Source organism: Mus pahari, chromosome 7 (assembly GCF_900095145.1).
Source record: "Mus pahari chromosome 7, PAHARI_EIJ_v1.1, whole genome shotgun sequence".
Taxonomy (NCBI): domain Eukaryota; kingdom Metazoa; phylum Chordata; class Mammalia; order Rodentia; family Muridae; genus Mus; species Mus pahari.
In genome coordinates, this window is record NC_034596.1 from 49085304 (window position 1) to 49096723 (window position 11420).

The following is an 11420-nucleotide window of genomic DNA, read 5'->3' on the forward strand; positions in this document are numbered from 1 at the left end:
CTGGGGAACTGTCCCCTAATGTAGGGAGAAAAGACAAGGCCTTCAGTATCCTATTTTGTCACAGGATGGCTTCCCAGGGTCCTATCACCTCTGGGAAGGTTTTTCTGACCCAGCAGGTGAGTCTCTCATCTGCACGCTGGTTCCTCTCTTGCTTCCAAAGCTCCTTTCTAGACAGACGGTGTCTTACCTTTGGGGCCTACAAACTTTGCTTCAGGCTTGACCTCTAACTATAGCTGTATCTTATTTTTTCTTTCAGGCCACAATAAAAATGTCTAGTATTTTAAATACTGTGTTGAGCCACTTCTGCTGGGTGTGAAGCTGACTGAAGAAACTCCCATCACCCTGTGAATGGAACTCACCCTTCTTAAAAGGTCCATTTGCATTTTAATAGCAACTCTTTAGCACACATTAATTTCCAATTGGCACAAAGTGTAAATTGGTGTGTTCGTGAGAAGGGAAGGAGAGAGGGAAATTTTTCCTAATTTTCCATGTGTAAGAGTTGCTACTCTCCGGGTGTTGGCAGTCTCGCCTCTCAGTCAGTCTCCTCAGCGTGATGTAGGTTCACCTCCCTCCTTGAAGTGATCCTGTTTAAAGGTTTTTTAGGTTAAATTCTGTGAACATGTTTCAAGCGCCTCCCTTAGCCAATCTGTTCTTTTTCTCCATGGTGGCTTACAACCGTCTGTAATTCCAGTTCTCAGAGATCTGACTCCTCCTGGCTTCTGCAGACATCTGCATATAAGTTGTATACACGCAAGTATGCAGTCAAACACAGTGTCTCAGTTAGGGTTTTATTGCTGTGAAGAAACACCATGACCAAGGCAAGTCTTATAAAGGACAATATTTATCTGTGCTGGCTTACAGGTTCAGAGGTTCAGTCTGTTATCATCATGGTGGGAAGCATGGCAGCATCCAGGCAGGCATGGTGCTAGAGAAGGAGCTGAGAGTTCTTCATCTTGTTCCAAAGGCAAACAGAAGACTGGCTTCCAGGCCAGTCTAGAGGAGGGTCTCAAAGCCCACCCCTACAGTGACATACTTCCTCTAACAAGGCCACACCTACTCCAATAAGGTCACACCTCCTAATAGTGTCATTCACTGGGCCAAGTATATTCAAATCACTACATACACTTATACATAAAATGCAAATAAATAAATCTTTTAAAAAAAAAAAGGCTAAGAATCACCCGTGGACTGCTTCAACCCAAATGACAATAGATGTAGAAGGAAATCACCAAGTAGTGATAAAGATGTGTGGAAACAGACCTTCACACAGTTCAGGTGGGAATTAATATGGTATCAATTGGACATGGTTCCTAAAAACATTAAACATGGAAATATCATTGGAGCCAGTAATTATCTATTATGGTAAGTACTGCAACAAATGAAAAAGAAAAAGATGCACAGACTTGTACACAAATGCTTGTAAGTAACATTATTTACAATAGTCAAAAGATGAGAATAAATTTTTAAAATGTGCATTTATATACCAGGGAATGTGATGCAGGCATAGAAAAGAAGGAAGTTCTGAAATGCTGTATTATGTAGATGAACATTATGATATTATGCATTCTCATAAGAGAAAATGAGCCAGATACAAAAGGACACACATGAATTCCTTAGTGGATTATGTATATCCGCAGCAGGAGAACTCACAGAGACAAAACACTATCAGGAGGCACTGGGGCTGGGGTAGTAGGAAGGAGATGGGTTACTTAATGAACACAGAGTTTCTCTTTTAATACAGAGACAAAACTGTTTTGGCAAGAGATAGTGGTAATGGCTTTACAACATTGCAAATATAATGTCAACAAAGTATGAAGTAAATAGAGCACATGCCAGGTTTTATGCTGCCTGTCTTCTTGCCACAAGTAAAAAGAATTGAGAAAAAAAAAAAAAAGCTAAAAATTCAAATCGTACATCCATCATGGCCCATTGCTTCTTTCCATGGGGGCTGTATTATTATTATTATTATTTTTCAATTAAAATTTTAAGTTACATTTTAGTGTGTGTGTGTGTGTGTGTGTGTGTGTGTGTGTGTGTGTGTATAAGTCAGAGAAAAAGCTTGCAGGAACTGGTTCTCTCCCAGGGATCAGACTCAGATTTTCAGACTTGCCAGCAAGTGACTTTACCCACTGGTCACCCTGCCAGCCTGTTGGAACTGTTTTAATTTTCACAGATCTAGTTAGAACAGACTAGTAGATGCTTAACTAGGATATCTAGAATAGAATACAAAAATCAGAGGATTTAACTCTAGTAGTTTAAATGACAGAGTCCATGTTTATTTAAGGATCAAGAGTTTATTTTTAAAAATATAAATTTTATTATTCCTGTACAAGAGTGTGTGTCTCTTGTGTGCATGTGGGTGCCTATGGAGGCCAGATGAAGATGATGAATCCCTAGGAACTGGGGGTTATAGACAGATATGAGTGTTGGGAACTGAATCCCAATTGAAGAACAGTAAGTATTCTTAATCACTGAACCATCTCTCCCACCCAAAGGATCCAGAATTTTAAATTTCAGTTTCTGAGTTCAGGGTTTGTGTCCTTTCTGTAGAAGAGACATCACTGAATGTTGAGTTAAAGAGAGCAAGAATAGATTTCTTGAAAACCTTGAAATTCTCCCCAGTGAATAGATAGAGAACGGGAGAAACCACAGTATTAAAAGAAATGGTCACCACTGCAAGTCCCAGTGTCAAGTGTAAAGGTAATGGCTGACTCTTAGTGAGGACCAAGCCACTGTGTACATGGTAGGGCATCCAACACACAAAGAAAGAGATGACCGCAGTCAGCATGACTTTGAAGGGCTTGCTGGACTTAACGAGTCCCTTCTCTTTCATCTTGGTGGCCACTTGTTTGTAGCAGAAGATGATGACAAGGAAAGGCAGAAGGAAACCCAGCAAGAAGCGGCCGACGAAACAGGCTGCGTGAATCCATTGCCCTAGTGTTTGATGCTTTTTGCTCTCCCGGTCAGTAGACACAATGTAGTTATTCTGGCATTTAATTTTTCCTTTGTGGTCATCATGTGTCGTCCTGAAAACTAAGTAGGGTATGCTGAGGATAGTGGCAGAAATCCAGATTCTCAAGGCAATTCGGGAAGCCCAGCGTGGGGTTCGGCGCTGCTGGGACCACACTGGATGAAGAATGAGGTAATAACGATCAACACTGATGGCAGAGAGGAAGAAAACAGAGGCAAACATGCTCACTGACAAAGTGCTGTTGAAGGCTTTGCACAGGACACTTCCAAAGGCCCAGTGATTGTCCTGAAGGAAGGAGGTGGCCATGAAGGGCAGAATCAATGTGGAAATAAAATAGGAGAGAATGAGATGGAAAAATAACAGAGTATTGACAGTCCTTTGCATCTTGAATTTCAGCATCCATAGATAGAGGCCGTTGCTGATGACACCGATTATAAATGACATGAACAAAGAAGCAGCAATGATTGTTTTGGGAGCAGGAGTTGGAACACCAGTGCTGTTTGTTAATGAGGTAGACACATTGATCACATGACTGGAGGAGTTGATCAAATCCATAATTACCTATGGAGGGAGAACAGAGGAAAAAAAAGAATAGCAACAAAGATTAAGTGAAGAAATTAAGATAGTAATTCTAGAATAGCAGTAATCTGAAAAGTAATACTTGAATACTGGCAAGCATAATATTCCTATAATAAAACGTATTTTCTAACGTCTACTCTTATTTGAGAAATTAAGATCAGACCAATCTTATTTTAAAAATACAAATACTCCAGATTAAAACAAACAAACAAACAAAAAACAAAACAAACAAAAACAAATACTCCAGATAACATGCATTAAGTAAATAGAATCCCCCTCCTAGCAACAACTGCATTTGTCTAAGCTTAAGATGCTATAATTAGATTTACCTCATAACCTAGTTATATGGAATTATCTAGTATTCTAATAGTCAGTGCATAACAGTAAGGACTGACCTTCAAGAGGACTCCAGGGCTACCACAAGATTATCAAATGCCTTCCAAATTACACATACAAAGAGGAAATGTGTTTTAGGATAGAGGAAGGAGTTTCTTTCTTGGGGAAGGGAGGAGAAAGAAAGAAGTAAAATAATTCACATTTATTCAGTATTTGTGAAAGCAAGAGTCTTCCTAAAAATAATTTCTTTGATTTTTTAATAAAGCCTATGAGGTAATTTTTCTTCTCTCTCTCTCTCTCTCTCTCTCTCTCTCTCTCTCTCTCTCTCTCTCTCTCTCTCTGTTGCTTTATTCTGTTTTGTTGAGACAGGGTTGTTGCTACAGGTTTGTTGATACAGCCCACTCTGGTCTCAAACTTGTCATGTAGCCAAGGATGACCTTGAAATCTGAGCCCCCTGATACCACACCTAGTGTGTGGGAATGATTGACATGGGCTTCAACAAACAGTATCCTGGCAAATCTTCAAGAAGAGGAGAAATTAGGGCTTAAAATGGTTAAATTTCTTCTGTCCACCCACATCTTCCACCACAACTCCACTGTGGCACATGGGAGTCCCATCTAAATAACACAGATACTATATTCCCAGGGCAGGGGCTGGGGCGGGGGCGGGGGCGGGGGCGGGGGCAGGGGCAGGGGCAGGGGCAGAGGACCCCTGGAGCTTGATGGTCAGCCAGTCTAGACTAACAGGTGAACTTCAGGCCAGAGAAAGGCATCATCTCAAAGGAGGCAGACTGTCTTCCTGAAGATGTCACCAGAGGGTTTTTCTTTGACCTCCAAATATGAACACCCACACACTGAAAAGAAAAACGAAACGAAACCTACAGTTTCCTAAAGTTAAATGAGCCTTCTAGACAGGCTCTGTGGTGCATGACTTTAATTCCAGCACCTGGGAGGCAGAGGCAGGTGGATCTTTGTGAGCTCAAGGCTGGCATGGTCTATATAATAAGTTCCAAGACAGCCAGGGTGTGTAGAGAGATTCAAAAAACCAACCAACCAACCAACCAACCCACCACAAACAAACAAACAAACAAAATATCCACAATCCCCCTAAAAGCCCCCAAACCAAAACCAAAAAACAAAGCAAAACAAATAAAACTTCTAAGGTTCTGCACGGGAGAAAATGGTTCTCTTTTGTAGAAAAATACAAAAGGAAGATTAGGAAGAATGAACAGGGATGTTATGGATAAGTCACGGTGAGTGTAAAAGCAACACTCATGGAAGAGGTTGTGTGAAGGTCCTGGGACCTTACGAAGTAGGAGGAGGGAGGGTGATCTTAGACACAGGAAAAGCCAGGGGCCGTGCAGATGTCCAGAAGAGCAGAAAGGATGGAGGCAGAGAGCTCTGAGGATATTAGCAACACTTTCTAACACTTATTTACAGCCCACTTGCTGTGTCTCTATGTGTAAAATATTCTGTCCGGTTAACCTACAATTAGCATGGGTTGGTGGTTCAACTGGGCAGCAAAGGAAAAGAGCTTGGGTTCCATATTTGAAGGGAGATGGGGAGAAAAGACTGGTGGCATCTGAAATGTAAAGGACAGGTTGGCAGGAAGTGTGTAGATACTGGGGCTTAAGTGGATAGGAGAAATGAATCCCTGGAAACTCTCCCTCTCCCTCTCCCTCTCCCTCTCCCCCCTTTCTCTCTCTGTCTCTCTCTATCTCAGTGTGTGTAGAATACCTGTAGCCTATGCATCTGTGGTGCATTTGTATATATGCAGGTGCATATATAGTATGAATTTCACTGTGGGGTGTATTTTTATCCATAGATTATATATCTGAAGTTCTATGTGTGCCCATGTAAGTCTGTGTTTGTCATCTGTAGTGTATTTGTGAAGTGTGTATGTATGTGTGTATATGTTATGCATTGTTTAAGTGTATGTCTGTTCTTGTGTGTCCATATGTACAAATGGTGCATGTGTGGTGTTGGTGTGTCTGTGTTGTGTGTGTTTGATATCTCTCAATGTATATGCACATGGAAAGCTGAGTTTCTGGATGCTTTATTTGTTGACTTGTGAAGCTGAACTCTAGAAAAGTGCCTGAAGTTAATATAAATTTAAACAGAATAAAAGCTTTGTTCTTTAATTAGAATCGGTGGCTCTGCATTTTACATAAGGCTCTTGGGAGCTTTAATGTGTTGAATATACTAAGAAAAATCTTCATGATTTTTAGTATGAAAAGTATACTACTTCTAGGCGTGGTGGCGCACGCCTTTAATCCCAGAACTTGGGAGACAGAGACAGGTAGATTTCTGAGTTCGAGGCCAGCCTGGTCTACAGAGTGGGTTCCAGGACAGCCATGAATACACAGAAAAACCCTGTCTTGAAAAATTTTTTTCAAAAAGTATGTTAGTTTTTTGTGTATGTGATGAATATGTGTGGCTGTAGGCCCACTGTGTGATGCAGAGGTTAAGAGAAGTTCTTCATTTTTGAACATCTTTTAAGCTGGCTTGAAACACTGGAGTACAATTTTGAGTCTACTCCACGAGCCCTGTGACCTCTTTAACCCCTTAGAGGTCTGTTTGTTTTGGTTTTGTTTTGTTTTTGTTTTGTTTTTTGTTTTCCAAGACAGGGTTTCTCTGTATAGTCCTGGCTGTCCTGGAACTCACTTTGTAGACCAGGCTGGCCTCGAATTCAGAAATCTGCCTGCCTCTGCCTCCCAAGTGCTGGGATTAAAGGCGTGCGCCACCACGCCCGGTCCCCTTAGAGTTTTTATGAAGACTGAATAGACTGAATGGGGGGCAGTGGACTTACTTAGCACCTAAAATGGATGATGGCAGTTTTTAGGGTTTATTTATTTTTATTTTATTTATTTATTTATTTATTTATTTTAGCTTTTTGAGATAGCATTTCTCTGTGTAGCCCTGGCTGTCCTGGAATTTATTTTGTAGTATGGCCTCAAACTCAGAGATCTGCTTGCTTCTACCTTCCAGGCACTGGGATTAAAGGTGCATGGCACCACCACGGGGCTAATATTCGTTATTTAAACGAGTCATTTTGCTCAACTTGTTACAGTAAAACCAATCAAATCCTCATTTAACCCTTTTAAAGCTACAGACTCTATTTCTCTCTTTCCGGAAGCACCTGTACTGAATTCTGGGAACCTCTGAGAGTCTATCTTCTCTAGCTACACTCTCAGATCTTCTTATCTTGATGCATTGGTAACTCTGGCTGGAGCAGCTTCTAGAGCCTCCAGAGCTTCTAGAGAGAACGGTTCCTTCATGTGGGGACACTGAGCTGCAGGGGGGAAGCATCAGGAACCTCAGACTAGCTGATCTTTAGGAAGCTGAGAAACCTGCTGGGCCCGGGGATCTTACCTCAGAGCTGTGTCTTCATGCCAAGTAGTCTGAGATGCCACAGCGGCCAACAGTCGTCTCTCTGGGAGAAGGGGCAACAACCGGAGATTCTGTCTTTATTTTGTTCCCTCCGTCCCCCTTCTGCTGGATGCTGCTCTTTAGTCTTACCTTGACAAGTTCACAGAGTCTTTCGGCTCCTATGGTTTCTTTTTTGTAGAGAACTGCTGTGGAGGTGGAGTCCAAGACAGAAGTACTTCTCCAAACCATTTCTCGATTTCAAAATGAGAGTCAAAAAATTCTGTGAACAATCATTTCAGTTAAGGTTAATAGGACAATGTCAGGTGTTACAACACTGGTTTAAATTCTGTCCTCAGGTCTGTTCATCCCACCAGGCAGGTTTGATTCTGGAGATTTCATTGGCTTATGGGCCATCAACAGTAGATACACAGCAAGACAGTAGGTATGAGACCTGCGTGGTATAGAATCTGGAACTTAACTATCCGATCTTACTGGAAAGAAAACTGTTAAAGAGAAAAACTTAAACTCTGGTTCTCACACTAAGCAGAATGAATGTGACAGGTCAAAGATGGTCGTCGTTCAGTCTGGAAATAGGAAGAGTGGTAGACAGAATGGTTGCATCTAGACAGTTGTTGGGGGACCACAGAGCCGGCTCCTTATCTTATAGCACGGCGGACTCTGTGAACCATTCATTGCTGGTTCACTCCTCTCTCTAGACACCCTTCCCCATTTCAGATCCTCCTCAGTGCCAGCCTCATGATTCTGTCTTCTTCCTCTCATCACTGCTGGTGTAGAAAATGCATCGGAAACACAGCGTAGCTTCAGCAGTGAAAACTTGGGAGTGAGAGCCATCATCTACTCCGCTAGACTCAGAACTCAGTGCTTTCTCAGCTAGACTACAGACTTACTTGAAATTGGCTTAAATCTTAGATCTTAATTCATTCCTATCTGTGATCTTCCTGGTAGGCTAAGGGTGAGTTTCAAACTTACTACTACATTTTAGAAAGGACTTCCTCTGGAGGCTTTTAGATTCATGTATAGATCCAGAAGTAACGGGGAATCACTGGGTCCAAACCTGCTTGTTCTGAACATTAGTAGACTGAGTCCCAGAGGGGTTAAGCAAATATTGATAGGTTTTTCATCAAACTCCCTTTCCACAGGTGAAGGAGTTGAGACCTTTGAAACTCTCTGAAAGCTCATCCTAGATTCTGTTAACAGTTAATAGAGAAGCTGGGGTGAAAATAATGTGCACTAAAAATTCCAATGCACAGCTTGTGGGAATGATAGTGACTGTATAATACAGCTCAGAGGGAGCTGCCACACCCCATGTAGAAATCCCAACGGTGCCTCTATCTCTATTATAGAGCTATCTGCATCTCTCTGCACATCATCAGAGTCTCAGCCTCTTCATATGTTAACATAAAAAAAAAGAAAAAGGAATGTTTTTTTGTTTTTTTGTTTTTGTTTTTTTTTTTTTTTGGATTACCCTTATGGGGATGAAGTGAAATATGTCTAAAAGGCTCAGCACAATGGCAGGCACAGGGCAAGTATTGAATGAATGACGGTTGAGTTGGTATTGGCATTGTGTAAGTTGCAGCAGAAGGCACACTTACAAGTCTACTGGGCTGGAGCAAATGTATCCGAACGCCGTAATTCAAGAAATATTTATGAATACTCTAGCCTGCCAGACAGTGTGCGAACCAAGGCAAACAAGATAAATAATTCAAAGCAGTTGCCCGTAATGTTTACAGTTATTGAAGACGTTATCTGAACTGAGTAGTTGAAGGATGCTGGAGAGAGATGTTCCAGGCCTTAGAGACAATAGGTTTTTCAGGCTCCTCACCAACATCGTCTGCTTCTTCATTTCTTAATTATTTTTTTAAAAAATTATTTTTTTATGTGTGTGGATGTTTTGTCTTCATGTATGTCTGTGCACCACATGTGTGCCTGGTGACCTAAGAGGACAGAAGAGGGTGTGAGAGTCCCTGGAACCAGTGTTGTAGATGTTGGTGAGCTACCATGTGGGTGCTGGGAGTTGGACCGGTGTCCTCTGCAGGGCAGCCAGGGCTCTTGGCTGAGAGCCCTTGGCTTTTCATTTCTCTATGGTTCATACTGTGGTTGGAGCCAAGGACACAAATTAGTTTCCTAGGAGTTCTTGACTTGAAATCACCTGACTTAATTAAAAGCGAAAGACAAGCGAACAGTCATATCCCCAACGAAGCCACCAAAGGGAAGTCATTTCTTCACGCGGCCTGTGTGTTTCCTACAGTGTTTGCGTCATCTGGTTTAATAATTAACAGGGGGGAAACAGCAAATTCTTGAGGACAGTCCGGAAGATGGCGATTTAAGGTTTTCTAGTGATGGGAAGAAAAAATGAAGCACTATCCTGTTTTCTATTATTTGTGGATTTTGTCAGTTACACGGTGAGTCTAGAGACCCGTGTCTTCATTGGTTAGGCAGCACAGGAAGGAGCTTTGAGAAAGTACTCACCCAGCGTTTTCCAGCCTGACTGAAGTCATAAGTATCTGGAGATCTTTGCTTGTTCCTACTTCCCTTCCTGCTTCCGTATGTGCATACACATGTGTGTGCAGGTCAGAAGTCACTGTCAGCATCTTTCCCAATCGTTCTGTACATAAGTTTTTTGAGACAGGCCCTCTCAGTGATCCTGGAGGTCACCAATTTGTTTAGACTGACTGGCCAGCAGACCTTAGGAACCCTCTCTTGTTTCTTCCTCCCCAACACTGAGATTACAGGCACGTGTCACCACACCTGGAGTTTGTTTGTTTGTTTGTTTGGTTGGTTTTGAGACAGGTTTCTCTGTGTAACAGAGCCCTGGCTGTCCTGGACTTGATTTGTAGACCAGGATGGCCTTGAACTCACAGAGATCTGCCTGCTTCTGGCTCTCCAGTGCTGGGATTGAAGGCATGTGTCATCACCCTGGCTACACTAGCTCTTTATAGTCCTGGGCATCAAATTCAGTTCCTCCTTGTACAGCAAGCATTTTACTGACTGACCCCCCCCCCCACATCTTCTCCTAGCTGCCATTATTTTTCTCTATCACATTTATAAGCAGAGTATAATCTTGTGACCACAGGGAAACTCATCCTCTAAAATACTCTTATGAAATCTATGACAAAATGTGGCTCATTTATTGTAGAAGAATGAATCATACGTGAAGCTGTGAGAGGAGATTTCTGAGAGCTTGTGAGAAAACCCTGAGTAAACAAGACAGAGGCTGTGACCTGTGTCCCTCCATCACCTGGGCTGTCCTTGGAACCTGCTTTCATGTGTCTCCCAGGTGTAACCACAGGATTGGGTTGTACTTTAGATGAGCCATCATTTTACCCATTAGTATTCAGAATGACGTTTGCAAACAAGGATTGTCTTTGTGACTATACAGCCTAAACTCATATGACCTTTGCTCATATCACTTTGCTTAACCCTTGGAATATAAGTTGATGCTCTGAATAAAGTTGACTATTGCATGAAGCTTTAGTCTGCTTCAATTCCCAGCCTGCACATTGTGACTCATGACCATCTGTAACTCCAGTTGTAGGGCATCTGACACCTTTCTCTGGCTTTTGAAGGAACCAGGTATGCAGGTGATGCACAGACATAGGTGCTAGAAAAACACTCATGCACACGCAATAAAAATTAGAACGGACCACAGACAGAAGATTAAGGCAGAGTCCCTGCACTCATGTTTTAATAATGTAAGGACTATTGCCAGGCTGAATTAGAACTCAAAAGTTCACCACTGGATAAGGGTGGGCTACTGTATCATGAGTGACCAAAGAACAAAGACATGATCCATTTAGAGAATACTTGTCCAGTATACACAAAGCTCTGGGTTCCGGTCCCAGCATGAAAACAAGACAAGACAAACAAAACCCACTTCAAGTCCAAAGAGTGATCAGGAAAGTGACCTAGTGAACTGCATAGCAGTTCTGTGCTGGCCTCAGGCAGCATGTAAGCAGACATGCCATACATCTCCACTTCACTGTGTCTATAAGGGAGGGCCTTGGCCATAGTGTCAGATGCCCTCTGTTATCTTTTTTTTTTTTTTTTAAGATTTATTTATTATATGTAAGTACATTTTAAGATTTATTTATTATATGTAAGTACACTGTAGCTGTCTTCAGACACTCCAGAAGAGGGAGTCAAAT

At 42.0% G+C, this 11420-nt stretch overlaps 1 protein-coding gene across 1 annotated transcript; it reads right to left on the reverse strand.

The window, feature by feature from the left end:
• Nucleotides 1-2274: 2274 nt before the first annotated feature.
• On the reverse strand, nucleotides 2275-7488 carry Gpr33 (G protein-coupled receptor 33). The gene is made up of 2 exons (XM_021202657.1): nucleotides 7258-7488; nucleotides 2275-3532 (listed from the first exon to the last, which is right to left on the reverse strand). The coding sequence occupies exon 2, from the start codon at nucleotides 3524-3526 to the stop codon at nucleotides 2507-2509; it is 1020 nt and encodes a 339-aa protein (XP_021058316.1). The 5' UTR covers nucleotides 3527-3532; nucleotides 7258-7488; the 3' UTR covers nucleotides 2275-2506.
• Between the last annotated feature and the right edge of the window lie 3932 nt (nucleotides 7489-11420).